Source organism: Equus przewalskii, chromosome X (genome assembly GCF_037783145.1).
Source record: "Equus przewalskii isolate Varuska chromosome X, EquPr2, whole genome shotgun sequence".
Classification (NCBI taxonomy): domain Eukaryota; kingdom Metazoa; phylum Chordata; class Mammalia; order Perissodactyla; family Equidae; genus Equus; species Equus przewalskii.
In genome coordinates, this window is record NC_091863.1 from 112,287,051 (window position 1) to 112,303,003 (window position 15,953).

General features: G+C 39.2%; 1 protein-coding gene across 1 annotated transcript; it reads right to left on the reverse strand.

The window, feature by feature from the left end:
* Window positions 1-4,766: 4,766 nt before the first annotated feature.
* On the reverse strand, window positions 4,767-8,378 carry CXHXorf66 (chromosome X CXorf66 homolog). Its single transcript, XM_008510840.2, has 3 exons — window positions 8,198-8,378; window positions 7,353-7,509; window positions 4,767-6,060 (listed from the first exon to the last, which is right to left on the reverse strand). The coding sequence occupies exons 1-3, from the start codon at window positions 8,283-8,285 to the stop codon at window positions 5,196-5,198; spliced, it is 1,110 nt and encodes a 369-aa protein (XP_008509062.2). The 5' UTR covers window positions 8,286-8,378; the 3' UTR covers window positions 4,767-5,195.
* Window positions 8,379-15,953: the final 7,575 nt, after the last annotated feature.

The window sequence follows — 15,953 nt, forward strand, 5'->3', positions numbered from 1 at the left end:
AAGTCGTATTCTGAGGTCCTGGATGTTAGGACTTCAACATATGAATTTGTGTGAGAGGGCACACAGTTTGAGCCATAATACCAAGCTATTCCATCATTCTTAAACCACATATCCCTTGTAGCATCTCCTGGATTTGTTTCTCCTCTTATTTGAGTACTTCTTACAAAAGTGTTTCAGTGTGGATGTTTGTGTGGCAGACCTTCTGAGGCCTTATGTGCTTGCATACTACTTGATCCTTATTACCTGTGGTACAACAGAGGTGTAAAACAAAACGTGAGCTTTAGAAAAGGAAACTAAACAACAAAATCTGGCACATGTATAGGACTAATGGGATGTCATGGTCGCACAAAACGTATTTTTCTCCCTCCAGTCCAGCATCCAGCACCTAGTTAATGAATAGGGGAGGTGTTCTGTGGGAGGCTGTCTATAACATAAAAGTGGGTTAAAGCTCTAGAGTACCATAAATCTCTATTTTAGACTTTTATAGTTTAGTGCATGGTGACAGTAATGAAAAAAGAAAAGTGGCTTGAAAGAATACGGTAATCTGGACTGGTTTGCTGAGATCCACTGGCGTATGGGTCCTGAAATAGCTTACCCCCCATCACTTTAATTTTTTAAGTGACTATGTAATGTGTTCTTATTGTTTCCTATAGTAACCTCAAGAGATCAGCATAGAAAGCTTTATTTTTGACAATTCCACTCTTTATTGCTATTCTTTCAGTGAAACTAAGGTTTATAAAAGAGACTTGTTTACACAACAGTGATATATTCCCTTTTTGAAAAAATATCACTTTCAGAAATTGATTGCCTCTATTGCTGATAGTCTGTAATATCTGCCATTAGTGCTGTAGGTACTTTAGAATTTTATTTAATGTTGCTGTCAATGTCTTTATATTTATTTAGATCAATGTGTGGAAATTAAAGGTATGAAGCTCAGTCACATTCTTGTGTTCTAATTTTTAGCCATGCAATTTGACATTGATTTTCTTATTTTGCAAAATAGCAGAGAAAGTTTATATATGATAGATACAATCCACTTTCCATATTTCCAGGACTAATTATTCCAGCCATTGGTTACCATAGGCCTTTGTTTCTTCTTTTCTTCTTTGCAGTTACCTGCCTTTTGGTCATTTCAGTACAATATTAAAAAATAGCCCAGGGGCCAGCCCCGTGGCCGAGTGGTTAAGTTCACGCACTCTGCTTCAGTGGCCCAGGGTTCACTGGTTCGGATCCTGGGTGTGGACCTAGCACTGTTCATCAAGCCATGCTGAGGCGGCATCCCACGCAGCAGAGCCAGAAGGACCTACAACTAGAATATATGACTAGGTACCGGAGTGCTTTGGGGAGAAGAAAAAAAAAGATGATTGGCAACAGGTTTTAGCTCAGGGCCAATCGTTAAAAAAAAATAACCCATTTTGCTTGGAAAATAGGTGACTAAGGGAAGAGATTGATGATAGAGTATATATGAATTTTTTATTGTCAGCAAATTTCTACTATTCAGAGAAAAATGGCTATATTGTTCCTGTGTTTTATTTTGTAAAGTAAAATACTTACATATGACAGATTTATGGCAATTTATTTCTTCATCTCCTTCAACAGTCTTTACAATGTGTTGTTTTGATTCAGGCATATAAGGGGATAATTCTAAACAAGTAGAACTATCTGAAAGTTCTTAGATGTAAGCTATAATTAGCCCTTGCTTGTTTCAAAGATGGCTTTCTGTGTATTATATAAATAATTGCAAAACTAATTAATCATGCTTAACCCTTGTTTTCTTAGGGTGCAGCAGCACAGGAATAATTGAGGGTTGTATATGGGCTACAATTAAGAAGATATTTGGCTGAAGCTCCCACAGAGCTTTTTTTTTTTTAAGATTGGTACCTGAGATAACAACTGTTGCTAATCATCTTCTTTTTCTTTCTTCCCAAAGCCCCCCAGTACATAGTTGTATATTCTAGTCGTGAGTGCCTCTGGTTGTGCTATGTGGGACCCCGGCTCAGCATGGCCTGACGAGGGGTGCTATGTCCGTGCCCAGGATCTGAACTGGCGAAACCCCGGGCCGCTGAAGCCAAGTGCGCCAACTTAACCACTTGGCCACAGGGCTGGCGCCTCCCACAGAGCTTTTTTCCTGCTTCTATTTCCCTTCCTTTGCTGCTTCTAATTCTTAGGGATTATGCACTGTGTAATTACAAGTAATTACAAGTCTCTGGCTTCAAAATGGGAAAGAAAATAGAGCCTAGATTATTTGTCTTTGCCTACCAAGACATGGGTTGAATTTAAACTGAAAACCATACAATTTCAACTTTTGCTATTTTCTAGGCTACTGACAGCTCAGATTAACTCCAAAATCATCCTACAGTATGAAGCCAGATTAGCCAATTAAACTGTAACTTTGGTTTAAAAAAATTAGTCTTAGATGCTGTCAAATGCTGATCAACATCATCTGAATAAAGCGACTGTAAAAACAATTAGGAGATGGATGGGGAAATTTGAATACTGACTGGATAATTGCTATTAAGGAATTATTGTTAACTTTTATGTAAAATAATGGTATTGTGTTTATGTATTTTTAAAAGTCATTATCTTTAGAGATATAAATGGGAAGGGGAATGGATAAGAGTATAAATGAAACAAGATTGCCCATGTAGTGATAATTGTTGAATCTGAGCAAGGCTCTTATGAGCGTTCATTGCACTACTTGCTCTACCTTTGTATATGTTCGTAGTTTTTTCATAGTAAACAGTTTAAAAATTTGATTGGGGGGCCAGCCCCATGGTCGAGTGATTAAGTTCCCGCGCTCTGCTTCGGCAGCCCAGGGTTTCGCCGGCTTGAATCCTGGGCACAGACATGGCACCGCTCATCAGGCCATACTGAGGTGGCATCCCATATGCCACAACTAGAAGGACCCACAACTGAAGGTGCACAACTATGTACAGGGGGGCTTTGGGAGAAAAAGGAAAAATAAAAAAAAATCTTTAAAAATTTGATTAGGACTTTTGCTTCTATTTGTTAATTTTAAAAAGACCAGGCTTTTCTAACCCAGAATAATTCCCTTTACAGTTTGTCTTTTAAATAAGGGTAATACCAATAAGAAATCAAGTCTGTAGCTCCCACAATGCTTTTTAAATGCATATAACATCTTTTAAAAGTTTTATACTTAAGCAGCTACTTGGGGCCATCTGTGAATTTTATGATGACCTTATGGATACAGACCCCACTAGGGGACCACCAATAGAGGCAGAGGCCCTGAAGGAGTCAGATCTGAATGAACATCTGATATCTTTATATGCCCCTGGTAGGTTGGGAGAATGGCACAGACTGATTAAAAGTTAAGTAGGGATTTTGTTCATATCAATGGATTGAATGGTCTGTGAATAAACAAGCACTTTAGAAGCTGGTAGAAAGAAGGCAGTACAGGATAATGAAAGTTGAGCATAAGCCAATCATGGATTCATATCTCGATTCAATCAATTACTAGTGTGATCTTACTGTATGTTACAGAGCCTCAGTTAACTCATATAACCCTCCGTATAATGAGGGACTGTTGGGGATTAAATAGATTATGTGAAGTGTGAGGAAAGGGTTAACACAGCAGGTCTGATTGTTTAGTCCTTGTGTGTCTTCAAGGGAACTTGGAACCGTGATTGGCCATTGGCCCACCCCTGGGAATGTGGCCCTCAGAATGTTCCTATGAAAATAGTTGGTGGTTATGTTTTGTACACCTGGAGCGATGGACCATGCCATATCAGCTTGTCAGGATTGCTTTGCACGAACATCAACATTGATGATGTATATCTGTTTTCATTGTTCACATCCCGAGTTTCAGGTGCCATGGCTGGTCGTGTAGCATGATAGAGCTATGTGACAAGTTCTCAATAAAAGCCTCAGACCCAGAGACTTGAACAGGCTTCTGTGGGTAGAGACATTCTGCACATGCCCCTCTAGTTTGTTGCTAGAAAGAAATCATGTCCTGGGTGGCCCTAGGTGGAGAAGTACTCGAAAGTGTGTGCCTGACCTATCTGGTTTCCTCCTGATACATATCTTTTTCCTGTTGCTCTTGGTCTGTATATTTTTGCTCTAATAAACTTTAGCCCCGAGTATAACCTGCTATTGAGTCTTGTGAGTCCTTTTAGTGAATCAACAAACTTGGTGGCCTTTGGACCTGTAAGACATAAAGGGACTAGTACAATGCCTGACAAACAGTACACATTCAATACACGCTAGCTATTCACATTTAACTTATGCCTGCTAGATGTTATAGGGGACTACCTTCACTGTACTAGAATATAGTCTGGGAATCCAGGACTTTGCCTGCTTTTCTCAACCATGTCCTTAGAAGCAAGCAAAGGCAATGTCTCTTCAGTGGGGAAGTTAGAACATATAACTCCAGGGTTCTCCCGTGGCCTCCCACCCTGCCGATTCAGAGTAGGGATGTACCATGTGGGGAAAATGAGTAGATGATCCGACCTCCAACTGGGACATTTTGAGAATGGACAACAGGGCAAACTCTTTTACCATTTTGAAGGGTAACAAAAAGAACGAAAAGCCTTGTTGAGAGTTACGAAGACTAGAACACTTAGACTAATATCATGGAGCTCCAGGTGTGGGTGCTAGAGGCTGGACCCTCACTTTAGGTAGCAATCGTAGGAGGCAGTGGTGTTAGAAATGACTATCAGGAGTTTCTCCAACTCAGCCAGAACCAAGCACACAGAGCCATTTCCACCTAGCACTGGGTACTACAGAAAGACAGTCTTAAACAGTGAGGATTGTATGTAAACATTAAAAAATAAATTTAATTGGGTTGGGACTTCAATTGAAGGCTGATCCAAGGGAAGGAGGAGAGCACGGTACCCATATTGCAATCCTTTCTAGATTTGTGTGTGCATATGTGTTTATGGTTCCCGTCCAAGTGATCGGAACTAAGTAAGATACATCAAAAGAGTCTTATGCCTCTAAAATGCCATAATAATTACAATAAAATCATTTGTTATGTCATGCATTTAATTACTGTTTTTCAAATAAATTGCCTCCAAGATGGATAGGACTAATCTCAATAGTGATCGCAAGTGGATTTTCCTTCTATCATTGTCTTAAAGGATGGTGAGCATAAAATAGTTGGTATAAGTTTGCTTCTTCACAGGTGGTTTTTATTTTTATTGAGCCCTTAATTATTTTGGGTGCCTTTAGAGATGACTTCATTGTGCTATGTTGCAAATAATGGTTATCTCCCTCTCACTGTCATCTCTGTCATCCGTCATCCTATCACTGTCACTCACACTGTCACAGAATGCATTGTCTCTGGAATCTACCTTATGAAAGGACTTGGAAAAAGGCTTCACTTCTCTTGGAAAAGGTGTATTTTGAGCAATTTTCTCCTTTGCCTCAGAAATATCATTGACCAAAGGCTCAGAAAAAGTTCCACAAACAAGGCGTTTTTCCTTATACCATTGAAAAGGCTTGACTAGTTGAGGCCTAGATAATATGTCTGCTCTACCTGTACTACCTGACCTTTTTAGATTAGGATATCTGGGACACTTGGTCACTTTCTGTAAACCAAATGGCTTGGGTGGCAAGATTTCATTTTGTGGATGGGATAGACAAGGTGGCTTGGCTGGCCTGACTGTGCATTGTAGACTGGCTGGAAAAGGTGGCCTGACTGCCTTATTTGGATAGGATGAACCGACTTGACTGACTAGCTTATGGGCGTGAGCTAGCTTATGTGACTTTTCTGGATGGCATGTTCTACATGACTTTTTCAGGGGAGGTGGCCTGAATATGTGTCCTGTACTTGATGACTTAGATGACTTTCGTCGACTTGATGGCCTGATTAACGTTTCTGCACTAGATGACATGGATGACCTTTCTGGACTCGAGGTCCTGATTGGCTTTTCTGCACTGGATAGCATGGATGACTTTTTTAGACTTGAGGGCCCAGATAAGTTTTCTGTACTGGGTAGCATGGGTTGTTTTTCTGCGCTGCATGGACTGGCTGTCTTGGATTCACGGAATGATAATTTGGATGACCTAGATGACTCGGCTGCTACACCTTTTTTCTTGACCCTGAAAACATAGAAAATTTGAAGTATGAAAATTTGAGGTAAAAGAGTACTGTTGCTATCACCAGAAAACACAGGCTACTGTGTCAGTTTAGACTTTTGGTCTTTTTTTGGCTGTAGTAGGAAAATTGAACACAGTAGGCATTGGAGTGTGGTAAAAGCCATGACTCAGGATACAGGTATGAACTTATATTGAATGCTTTTTCTTAAGAGTATTTTACTGTTTCAACTACATTAGATAGCCATATAGTCTACATGTGAAATGACACAAAGTGATTTCAAATTTACTGTTGAGAGAGAGGAAGAGAGAATTTCATTTATTCCAGAAATTAAACTTTTTTGGGTTTTTTTGAGGAAGATTAGCCCTGAGCTAACATCCGTCACCAATCCTCCTCTTTTTTGCTGAGGAAGACTGGCCCTGAGCTAACATCTGTGCCCATCTTCCTCTATTTTATATGTGGGACACATGCCACAGCATGGCTTGATAAGCGGTGCGTGGGTCTGCACCCGCGATCTGAACCGGCGAACCCTGAGCCACCGAAGTGGAGTGTGCAAACTCAACCACTATGCCACTGGGCCAGCCCCCAGAAGTTAAAGTTTTTATTAAAAAGTCACAAGTTGATATACAACTGATACATAAATATCACAACTTGTCACAAGAGAAAATAAACTTTTTAGACACAGTCATTATTTTCCTATCATATTTACACCATTAAGTTATCTATCCACGCATATTTATATTCACAATATCCCTCTAAAACTAAAGGACTGGAGCACTGGTATATTTTGGTCACCAGTCCTTGGATTAGGAAATTTTTGGGAACCACTATATCAGGACCAGCCTGATCCTGCTGTATGAAAGACAGGGACTGAGATCATGAAAACAACGACAGTGAATAATTTTTCATGATATTACACCTTAAAATGGTACATATCCAAAATGTTTCATTGTCTCTGGAATGCAGGGACCCAACTCTTTCTCTCTCCCCTTCTTCATTCTCGCAATCTTATTCAGATAGTCATGCTCTCTTTCCCTAGACTCGATTTATATGAAATTAATAGCCTAGGGCTCAGCTGAACCCTGAATAAGAGACAGCTTTGGCTAAAGTTGATACTTGAGAATATTTAAGAGCTGATATCATTTAAGTGAAGGTATCCACTGACAATTGTTAGTAGCTCTTTAGCAGTCTAAAGTTAACATTAAGTAACTACAACAGCATTGAAACCTCCACTGTATGTACACACACACACATGTATACACACCTCGCATTCTTAATTCAAAGGTGTAAAACTTACCTTCCTGCTTTAGGGGCATTGTCGTTCGTAAAATAGTAATAGATAAAACAAATACAGGTAAAGGCATAAGTTATGATCATAACACTAATTGTGATAATGAGTAGATGTTTCCTAAAGTTGTCCATTTTGGTCTCCGTTGATTCAGGGTGCTTAGCTCCTGTCAAAGAGATTGTATCACCAGAAAATATGTTAGGTAACCGAATTTTCTTACATTTTGATAGTGGTTTGCCACTATAGGTCAAAATCAAGTCTCTTCCTCAGTGATTCTGTTTAAGCATGATGAGTGTTCTGCTGTCATTTTCTTCCCTCTGTCATGTCCCCAGCCACAATCTAGAAGCCAAATCTCGGAGGCATCTCTGGCTAATCAGTATAATTCCCTGGGTTACCACTGCATCGTGGCTTGCTCACCCCATTACCTAGGTTTTTAAGTGTGTGGATGTCTTGTGTGTGTGAATGCACTTGAGTGTTAATGTGTGTGTGTGAATGTGTATAGTAGAAAAGGGGATAGGACAAGAAAAATCCTTCGTTGAAACCTACTATGTTTTGAGTATCATGCCAGATTTGTTCACATAGTATTATCTAGTTTGGTTGGGTGTGGGGGTTGGTGGATTGGATGAGGAAGGGGAAAGAAGGGGGACAATATGTCTGCACTTGTTATGCTTCTATGTTGCTTGGATTTTTCACACAAGTAAAACTCTCAGATGTTGTCCTAGAAATTCTTGAAGACCTACTAATGGTAACATCCAAGAAACAGATATCTTAAATACAACTAGCTTGTTTAATTAAGTGCTTGAATGCATAATGTAATAGATCATAATTTCTGAGTCTTAAGGTTAGGCACATACCTGTCGTAGAAGATCCATCACTTTGGTTTGTATTTAAACAACTATTTGTCCAAATGGACAACAGTAAGACAAAAATAAAAAGATTCATGTCCAGAGCTTCATTCAAATGTTTCTTCTGCCAAGGAAACTACTGTATTTCATGTGGTTCAGTCTGTTCTAGGGGTTTATGACATCACCATTTGCATCATATTCTGACAACATAGTGTCACCATGGGGATGCATGAGCTTCATTGTACAAATATTACCAAATGACTTTAATCATTTATTTCTCCTTCACATCAAATATGCTATCAAATTTAAATCAAGAAGACTGCAGCATTATTAAGCACAGAGAGAAGTATTTAGAGAAGATAGGGAAAATGGGATAGCTCTAGATACGGAACAAGTATTCTCTTTATTAAATAGTAAGGAGGCACTTTGCAACCTTCTGGTAGTTCTTAAATGTTGTAGGGATTAAATCATTGTGGGGTATAAATATGTAGGAATTTTTTTAAATAAAATTAAGATTTTGAATAGTCCCTCAATCTTTTTTTTTTTTTTAGGAAGATTAGCCCTGAGCTAACATCTGCTGCCAATCCTCCTCTTTTTGCTGAGGAAGACTGGCCCTGAGCTAAGATCGGTGCCCACCTTCCTCTACTTTATATGTGGGATACCTACCACAGCATGGCTTGCCAAGCAGTGCCATGTCCGCACCCAAGATCTGAACTGGTGAACCCGGGGCCACCAAAGCGGAACGTGTGCACTTAACTGCTGAGCCACCGGGCTGGCCCCCCCACTCACTTTTTTTATTGAGCTACCTCTGACTATCAGGCTGAAGTTCAGTCCAATCATTCATTTATTCAACAAACATTTATGGAGTATTCCTATATGCCAGACATCATGCTTAATGCTGTAGATCCCAAAATAACCAAGATAAAAATCCCTGCACTCCTGTAACTTATTTTCATGTAGGAAATACAAGTAATTACAAGATAGTGTGAAGTGGGCTATATTAACACTAAGCACAGTGTTTGAGAAGAGAACCATCATTCTAACAATGATTGGAAAGAATGGATTAGAAGGGAGCTAAGTCTGTTGGTGAGGAGATCACTTAGAGAGAAGAGAGAAGATGGTTACTGAAATTGAGGTATTGAGGATGGAGATAAATGGATGAATTTTAAGAAATATTAAAGAGGTTGAATTGACATGATTCTTGATTGTTTCTTAGAGTGAAGGAAAGGGAAAAGTCAATGGTAGCTCAGAATTCTGGTTTGGACAACTGAGTGGCTATTGGTCCTGTTCATGGAGACAGAGGACACAGGAGAAGTTGCAGCTTTGAGAATGGGGGTAGTAGAAGTTGATGAGTTCAATGTGGGTCATGTTGAGCTTAAGGTTCTCATGAGATATCCAAGTATACATATCCAGAAGCCAATTAAGTATATGGATTTGGAGTCCAGAAGATGGATTCAGGCTGGGAGTCATCAGCATCTAGAACAGGGCTTCTTAACACTTTTTGTGCCATTGGCAGTCTGGTCAGTCTGGACCTCATCTCAGAATAATATTTTTAAATATACAAAATGAAATGCATAGCATTACAAAAGAAACAAAATATACTGAAATAGAGTTATCAAATACAAAAATGGTGATCTCGTAATATATGTAATTATTGATTAATTAAAGAGATCTAGCAGTGAATCTACTAACTGCTATAAACTGAAATAATAAGCATAAACAATATTTTGAGGTATCTGAAAGAACTGTAGTATTATGAAAACATATATGATTTCTAATAATGACAAAGCCACAGACACTGGTTATACTACTGTGGCTTTTTGTCTGCATTCATAATTGGGACAAATAATAAATTTTTATTAGAGATTACTGAAAATAAAAATCTGTTTTTATCCATTCAAGTTTGCAAATTGTCTGAATTTGATTCATGTACCAAAGTCAGAAACCCCACCTGGAAGCTAATTGAAGCCCATGAGAATGGATATCATCCACCCAAGGAGAGAGAGTAGAGAGGGAAAAGTGCCCAGGGCCAAATCCCTAGGAACCCCAACATTTAGAAACTGAATAAAGGAAGCTGATCTAGCAAAGAAAATCAAGAAGTGCCAGAGAGGTAGGAAGGAAAACCAGGAAAATGTGAGGTCCTGGAAACCATGGGAAGAGAGTTTTTCAAAGCACAGGGAGTAGTCAACAGTGACAAATACTGCTAAATGTCTGAGACAGATAAGGAATGAAGAGAAGTTAAAATGTATTTAATAACGAAAAGGTCATTAATGATCTAGGCAAGAGCACTGTTTCCGTGGAAAAGTAGAGACAGAGGTCAGATTTCAATGGGTTGAAGAGTTATTGAGAACTGAGGAAGTGAAGTCAGCTGGTGTAGACAATTCTTTCAAGTTTGACTGCAAAGGGGAAAAATAGGGTGCTTGCTAGAGGGGTATGGTGGACCTAGGTAGGACATTTTGTAAGATGGAAAAAGACTAGCTCAATTAAAAGTTGATAGGAAAGAGCTAGTATGGGGGAAGATATTGAAGACGCAGAAAAGAGTGGGAATAAATGAAAGAGCCAGGCTCCTTAGGGGACAGGAGAATGTGATAGTCAGAACATCACTCGTCCCAGTGGATAGAAGTGCAGATCAAAAAGTCAGAATCTGGGGCTGGCCCCGTGGCCGGGTGGTTAGGTTTGCGCGCTCAGCTGCTGGCGGCCCAGTGTTTCATTGGTTCGAATCCTGGGTGCGGACATGGCACTGCTCATCAAGCCATGCTGAGGCAGCATCCCACATGCCACAACTAGAAGGACCCACAATGAAGAATATACAACTATGTACTGGGGGGCTTTGGGGAGAAAAAGGAAAAAAATAAAATCTTAAAAAAAAAAGTCAGAATCTGATACAGAGGCATTCAAGATGCGAGTGGGGATGGAAATAAGGAGTTGAGGGCAGAAATTTGAAAAATGTCTATCTGATGGCTTCTATTTTCCTAGTGAATGAAGAGGGGAAGCCATCCTTTGAGAAGGGGAGGAACAGAGGTTTGAGGACAGCGGGGAAGGTTTGGAATAGATGCTGTTGAAAATGGAAAGACTGTAGAAACTATCTGATATGATATGGTTGGGAGTTTTGCCCTTTCTCTGGCTTATGAGAAAAGTATGTTTCCCTTTAATGATAAAGCTATTCTATGGTAGTTGATGTGTTTATTTGGTTAAAAAATTAATCATCATAATGAATGCTACTTGGGAAGTAAATGTTAATCAGGGCTGCTACATAACATAGCATTCACCTTTCTGAAGAGTTTTCCTTTAAAACCATTCTCTGTGGATACGTGACTAATGGACCAGTACATACTGTTCAAGACACTGACTCGTCTCAGAGTTCTGACACCTAGGTCCCTAAAGCAGGGGGATGTCAATGTACAAAAACAGAAACCAGTTTAGAAGGCAAAGTGTTTATTTGAGATCAAAGAATTGCAATTCGGGGAGCACAGATTCAGGTAGAAATCCAAATACAGGAGATGGGCTTAGGGTTTCTATGGGAGAAAGCGAGGATGAGGTGAGTTGTATTAAAGAAGAATTCATTAGTGCTGGATAAGGTAAGGCTAGGTTTGTACTTCATAAATTGGTTTGAGATTCGATCATCAAGAAAAAGGCTAGACTTGTACTTCATTGATTGGTTAGCAATCCAGTCACCAGCAAAGTCCAGTTTCATCAGTCCTTATAAACAGGGTATTCCTGTCCTTACTGACTTCTTGGAATCTTGGCGTTTTATTCCAATTTGGAAGATAAAGAAAAGATGTGCAAGGCAATTCCTCTGAAATGGCTCTTCTGGCTCTATTTTAATATGGCTCCACTCATGTCGTCTTTCACAGGAACCACAAAACCTTTGCTTAGTAGATGCTCCAGTCTCCCTTTGCCCAGCATATCCCCTGCCTGCCCTAGTTTCAGCATCACATGTGAACAAGGGCAGCCTACCTGTGGGAAATTTCTCTGGAGAGGTGTGTGTGGCTACAGGGTTCTCTGGCATTGGGGAAAGCACAGTGCATTTCCCCAGTGGACTGGCTCTTTCAATTTTGTGTTGCATCACCAGTAAGTCATTCTTAAATATTTATTGAGGGCTTCTTATATGCCATTGGGATTTCAGTGGTAGAGATAACTGAGGTGGGGGTGGGGAACAGACATTAAATAAAAGCAAGCAGTGATAGATGTTATAAAGGTGCTAGGAGAGCCAAGAATACCAGGTTTGCCATCAGGGGGATCAGGGGATGTTTTCCTGTGGAAACAATGCTGTAACTGAGTTCTGAAAGATGAGTAGGAGTGAATTATGAAAAGAATGTCCTAGGTGGAGGAGACATGTGCAAAAGCCCTGTGGTAGGAGGGAGAACAGCAAGTTGGAGACATGAAAAGAAGATAAGAGAATTGAGACTAGAGAAGTTTGGGCCTTGTAGATCAAGTTAAGTGCATTGGACTTTATTCTAAGAATAATGGGGTACCACTGAAGAGTGTCTTGCTAGGGAGTGACATGATAAGATCTGCATTTTAGAAAAACCACTCTGGCTATTGTATGGGGAATAGATTGGAGGAGCACAAGTGGAAGAAAGTAATAATACAATTAGGAGGCTGTTACAGTGGCCTGGGTGATAAAGGATGGTGGCTTGAAGCAGAGTGGTGGTAGTGAAGATGGAGAAAACTTGAAAAATTTGAGAAATATGTTGATGGTGGGTAGGACTTGATGATGGGTAGACTATGGAGCATGAAAGGGAGAGAGGTTGCAAGGATGATTCGTTCATTCAACAAAAAATGTGTTGAGTGTCTATTATATGACAGGAAGCTTTTCTTTCGTTGCTAAGCATTCAAAGAGACAGTCTCTGTTTTCAAGGAATTTGAAATCTAATGGGAGAGACAGACATGTAAATAACCAATCACTTGGCAGTGTGGGTATGTAATGTCATGCAAGCTGTGATGTCACAGGGTATAGTGCCACAGGAGCACACAAAGGAGTATCTATTCAGAAAGGGGACACCTGGAGGAGATGGGGGATTAATTCATTTGGTTTTTTTTTGTTTTTGGTAATCATTCTGTATATATTCTGGATATTAACTCCTTACCAGATAGATTGTTGTTTTTATCTTCTATTTATGAGTGAGATCATACGGTATTTGACTTTCTCCCTCTGATTTATTTTGCTTGGCATAATACCCTCAAGGTCCATCCATGTTGTCACAAATGGCCAGATTTCATCGTTTTTTATGGCTGATGTATGAGCTCTTTATGTATTTTGCACATTAACCCTTTATGAGATATATGGATTGCAAATATCTTCTCCCAATTGTTAGGTTGTCTGTTCTGTTCGTTTTGTTGATGGCTTCCTTTGCTGTGCAGAAGCTTTTTAGTTTGATGTAGTCCCACTTGTTTATTTTTTCTCTTGTTTCCTTTGCCTGGTCAGTCATGGTACTTGAAAATATGCTTCTAAGACCGATATTAGAGAGTGTACTGCTTATGTTTTCTTCTAGAAGTTTTATGGTTTCAGGTCTTACATTCAAGTATTTAATCCATTTTGAGTTAATTGTTCTTGTGTATGCTGCAAGATAACAGTCTACTTTCATTCTTTTGCATGTGGCTGTCCAGTTTTCCCAACACCATTTATTGAAGAGACTTTCCTTTCTCCTTTGCATGTTCTTGGCTCCTTTGTCAAAGATTAACTGTCCGTAGATGTGTGGCAACCCACCAAATGGGAGAAAATATTTAGAAATCATTTATCCGACAGGGGGTTGATCTCCAAAATATATAGGACTCATACAACTCAACAATAAAAAAACAAACAACCTGATCAAAAAATGGGCAGGAGATATGAACAGACATTTTTTTTCCAAAGAAGATATACGGATGGCCAACAAACACATGAAACGATGTTCAACATCACTAATTATTAGGGAATTGCAAATCAAAACTACAATGAGATATCACCTTACACTGGTCAGAATGGCTATAATTACCAAGACAACAGCAAATGTTGGAGAGGATGTGGAGAAAAGGAAACCCTTATACACTGCTGGCGGGAATGCAAACTGGTGCAGCCACTATGGAAAACAGTATGGAGATTTCTCAGAAAATTAGAAATAGAAATACCATATGATCCAGCTGTCCCACTACTGAGTGTTTATCCAAAGAACTTGAAATCAAGAATTCAAAGAGATTTATGCACCCCTGTGTTCATTGCAGCAGTATTCACAATAGGCAAGATGTGGAAGTAATCCAAGTGCCCTTCTACAGATGAATGGATAAAGAAGATATGGTATATATATATACAATGGAATACTACTCAGCTGTAAAAAAAAAGAAAAAATTGTCCCATTTGCAACAACATAGATGGACCTCGAGGATATGATGTTAAGTGAAATAAGCCAGACAGAGAAAGACACATACTGCATAATTTCGCTCAAATGTGGAAGATAACAAATACATGGATAAAGAGAACAGATTAGTGATTACTAGAGGGGAAGGGGGTTAGGGGGTGGGTGAAAGGGATAAATGGGCACATATGTATGGTAATGGACAAAAATTAGACTACTGAGGGTGGGCACAATGAAGTTTATTCAGAAAATGATAAATAATAATGTACACCTGAAACTGCACAATGTTATAAACCATTATGATCTCAATAAAATTACTTGAAAACAAACAAACAAACAAACAATGCCTCTTCCTGCTTTATTTCTCCTTGGCTCTCCATAGCTGAACCCTCACCACTTTGCTGATTTCCCTCCTCTTTTATCTGATTGTCTTGCTCCCAGAGTTTCGGCAGCACCATTCCCATCAGAATCCCTAGTACCCAAGCTTGTCCTAGCTCCCACTTGGCAAATTTGAGTACTCAGCCCTTTTCCAGGCTAGAGGGAGGAGCAGCTTTTCTGAGGTTTCTGCCTTGTGGCTTTCTGCTGCCCTCCCCTGGGCCTCAATTGCCAGTGCAGTTCCACCTGGGGCATTAATTTTTTTTTAATTAAAAAAATAATACGTGCGCCTTATAAAAATTTCAAATCATATAGCGATATTTAGCTTTCATTTATTCCTTTAGTTCTTCTGAACCCTTGAAAATTGCTCTAAATATTCATTACCCATGGCCTGCCCAGATGCCTGCAATCTTCATCTTTATTTTTAATTGCATTTAAAAACTGCATAAGGAATATATTAATCTATTCTCGTAATGAAAACTAAAAAATATAGAAATATATAGAATAAAAAGTTAGAGTCCTTTCCTTCACTACCCCACTCTTTTCCCACTCTAAATATGACTCAAAAGTTTTATGTGCCTCTCTCAGATCTTTTTCTACACATTTATATACATATCATGTACATGATGTATTCTGTATTGTTTTTCAGGATTTAAAAAAATTATACAATTATGTGTACACTCATATTTATAGCAGCATTATTCATAATAGCGAAAAGGTGAAAACAACCCAAATGTCCATCAACAGATGAATAGATAAACCTGGTATATACATACAATGGAATGGTATCCACCCTTAAAAAACAATTAATTTCTGAGACGCGCTACAACATGAAGGAACCTTGAAGACACTATGCTAAGAAATAAGCCAGTCACAAAAGACCAGATACTGTATGATTCTACTTATATGATGCACCTACAGTAGTCAGATTCATAGAGACAGAAAGTAGAGTGGTGGTTACTAGGGGCTAGGAAGAGGTGAAAATGGAAAGTTATTGTTTTAAGGATACAGAGTTTCAGTTTGGGATAAATGAAAAATTTTGTAGATAGATGGTG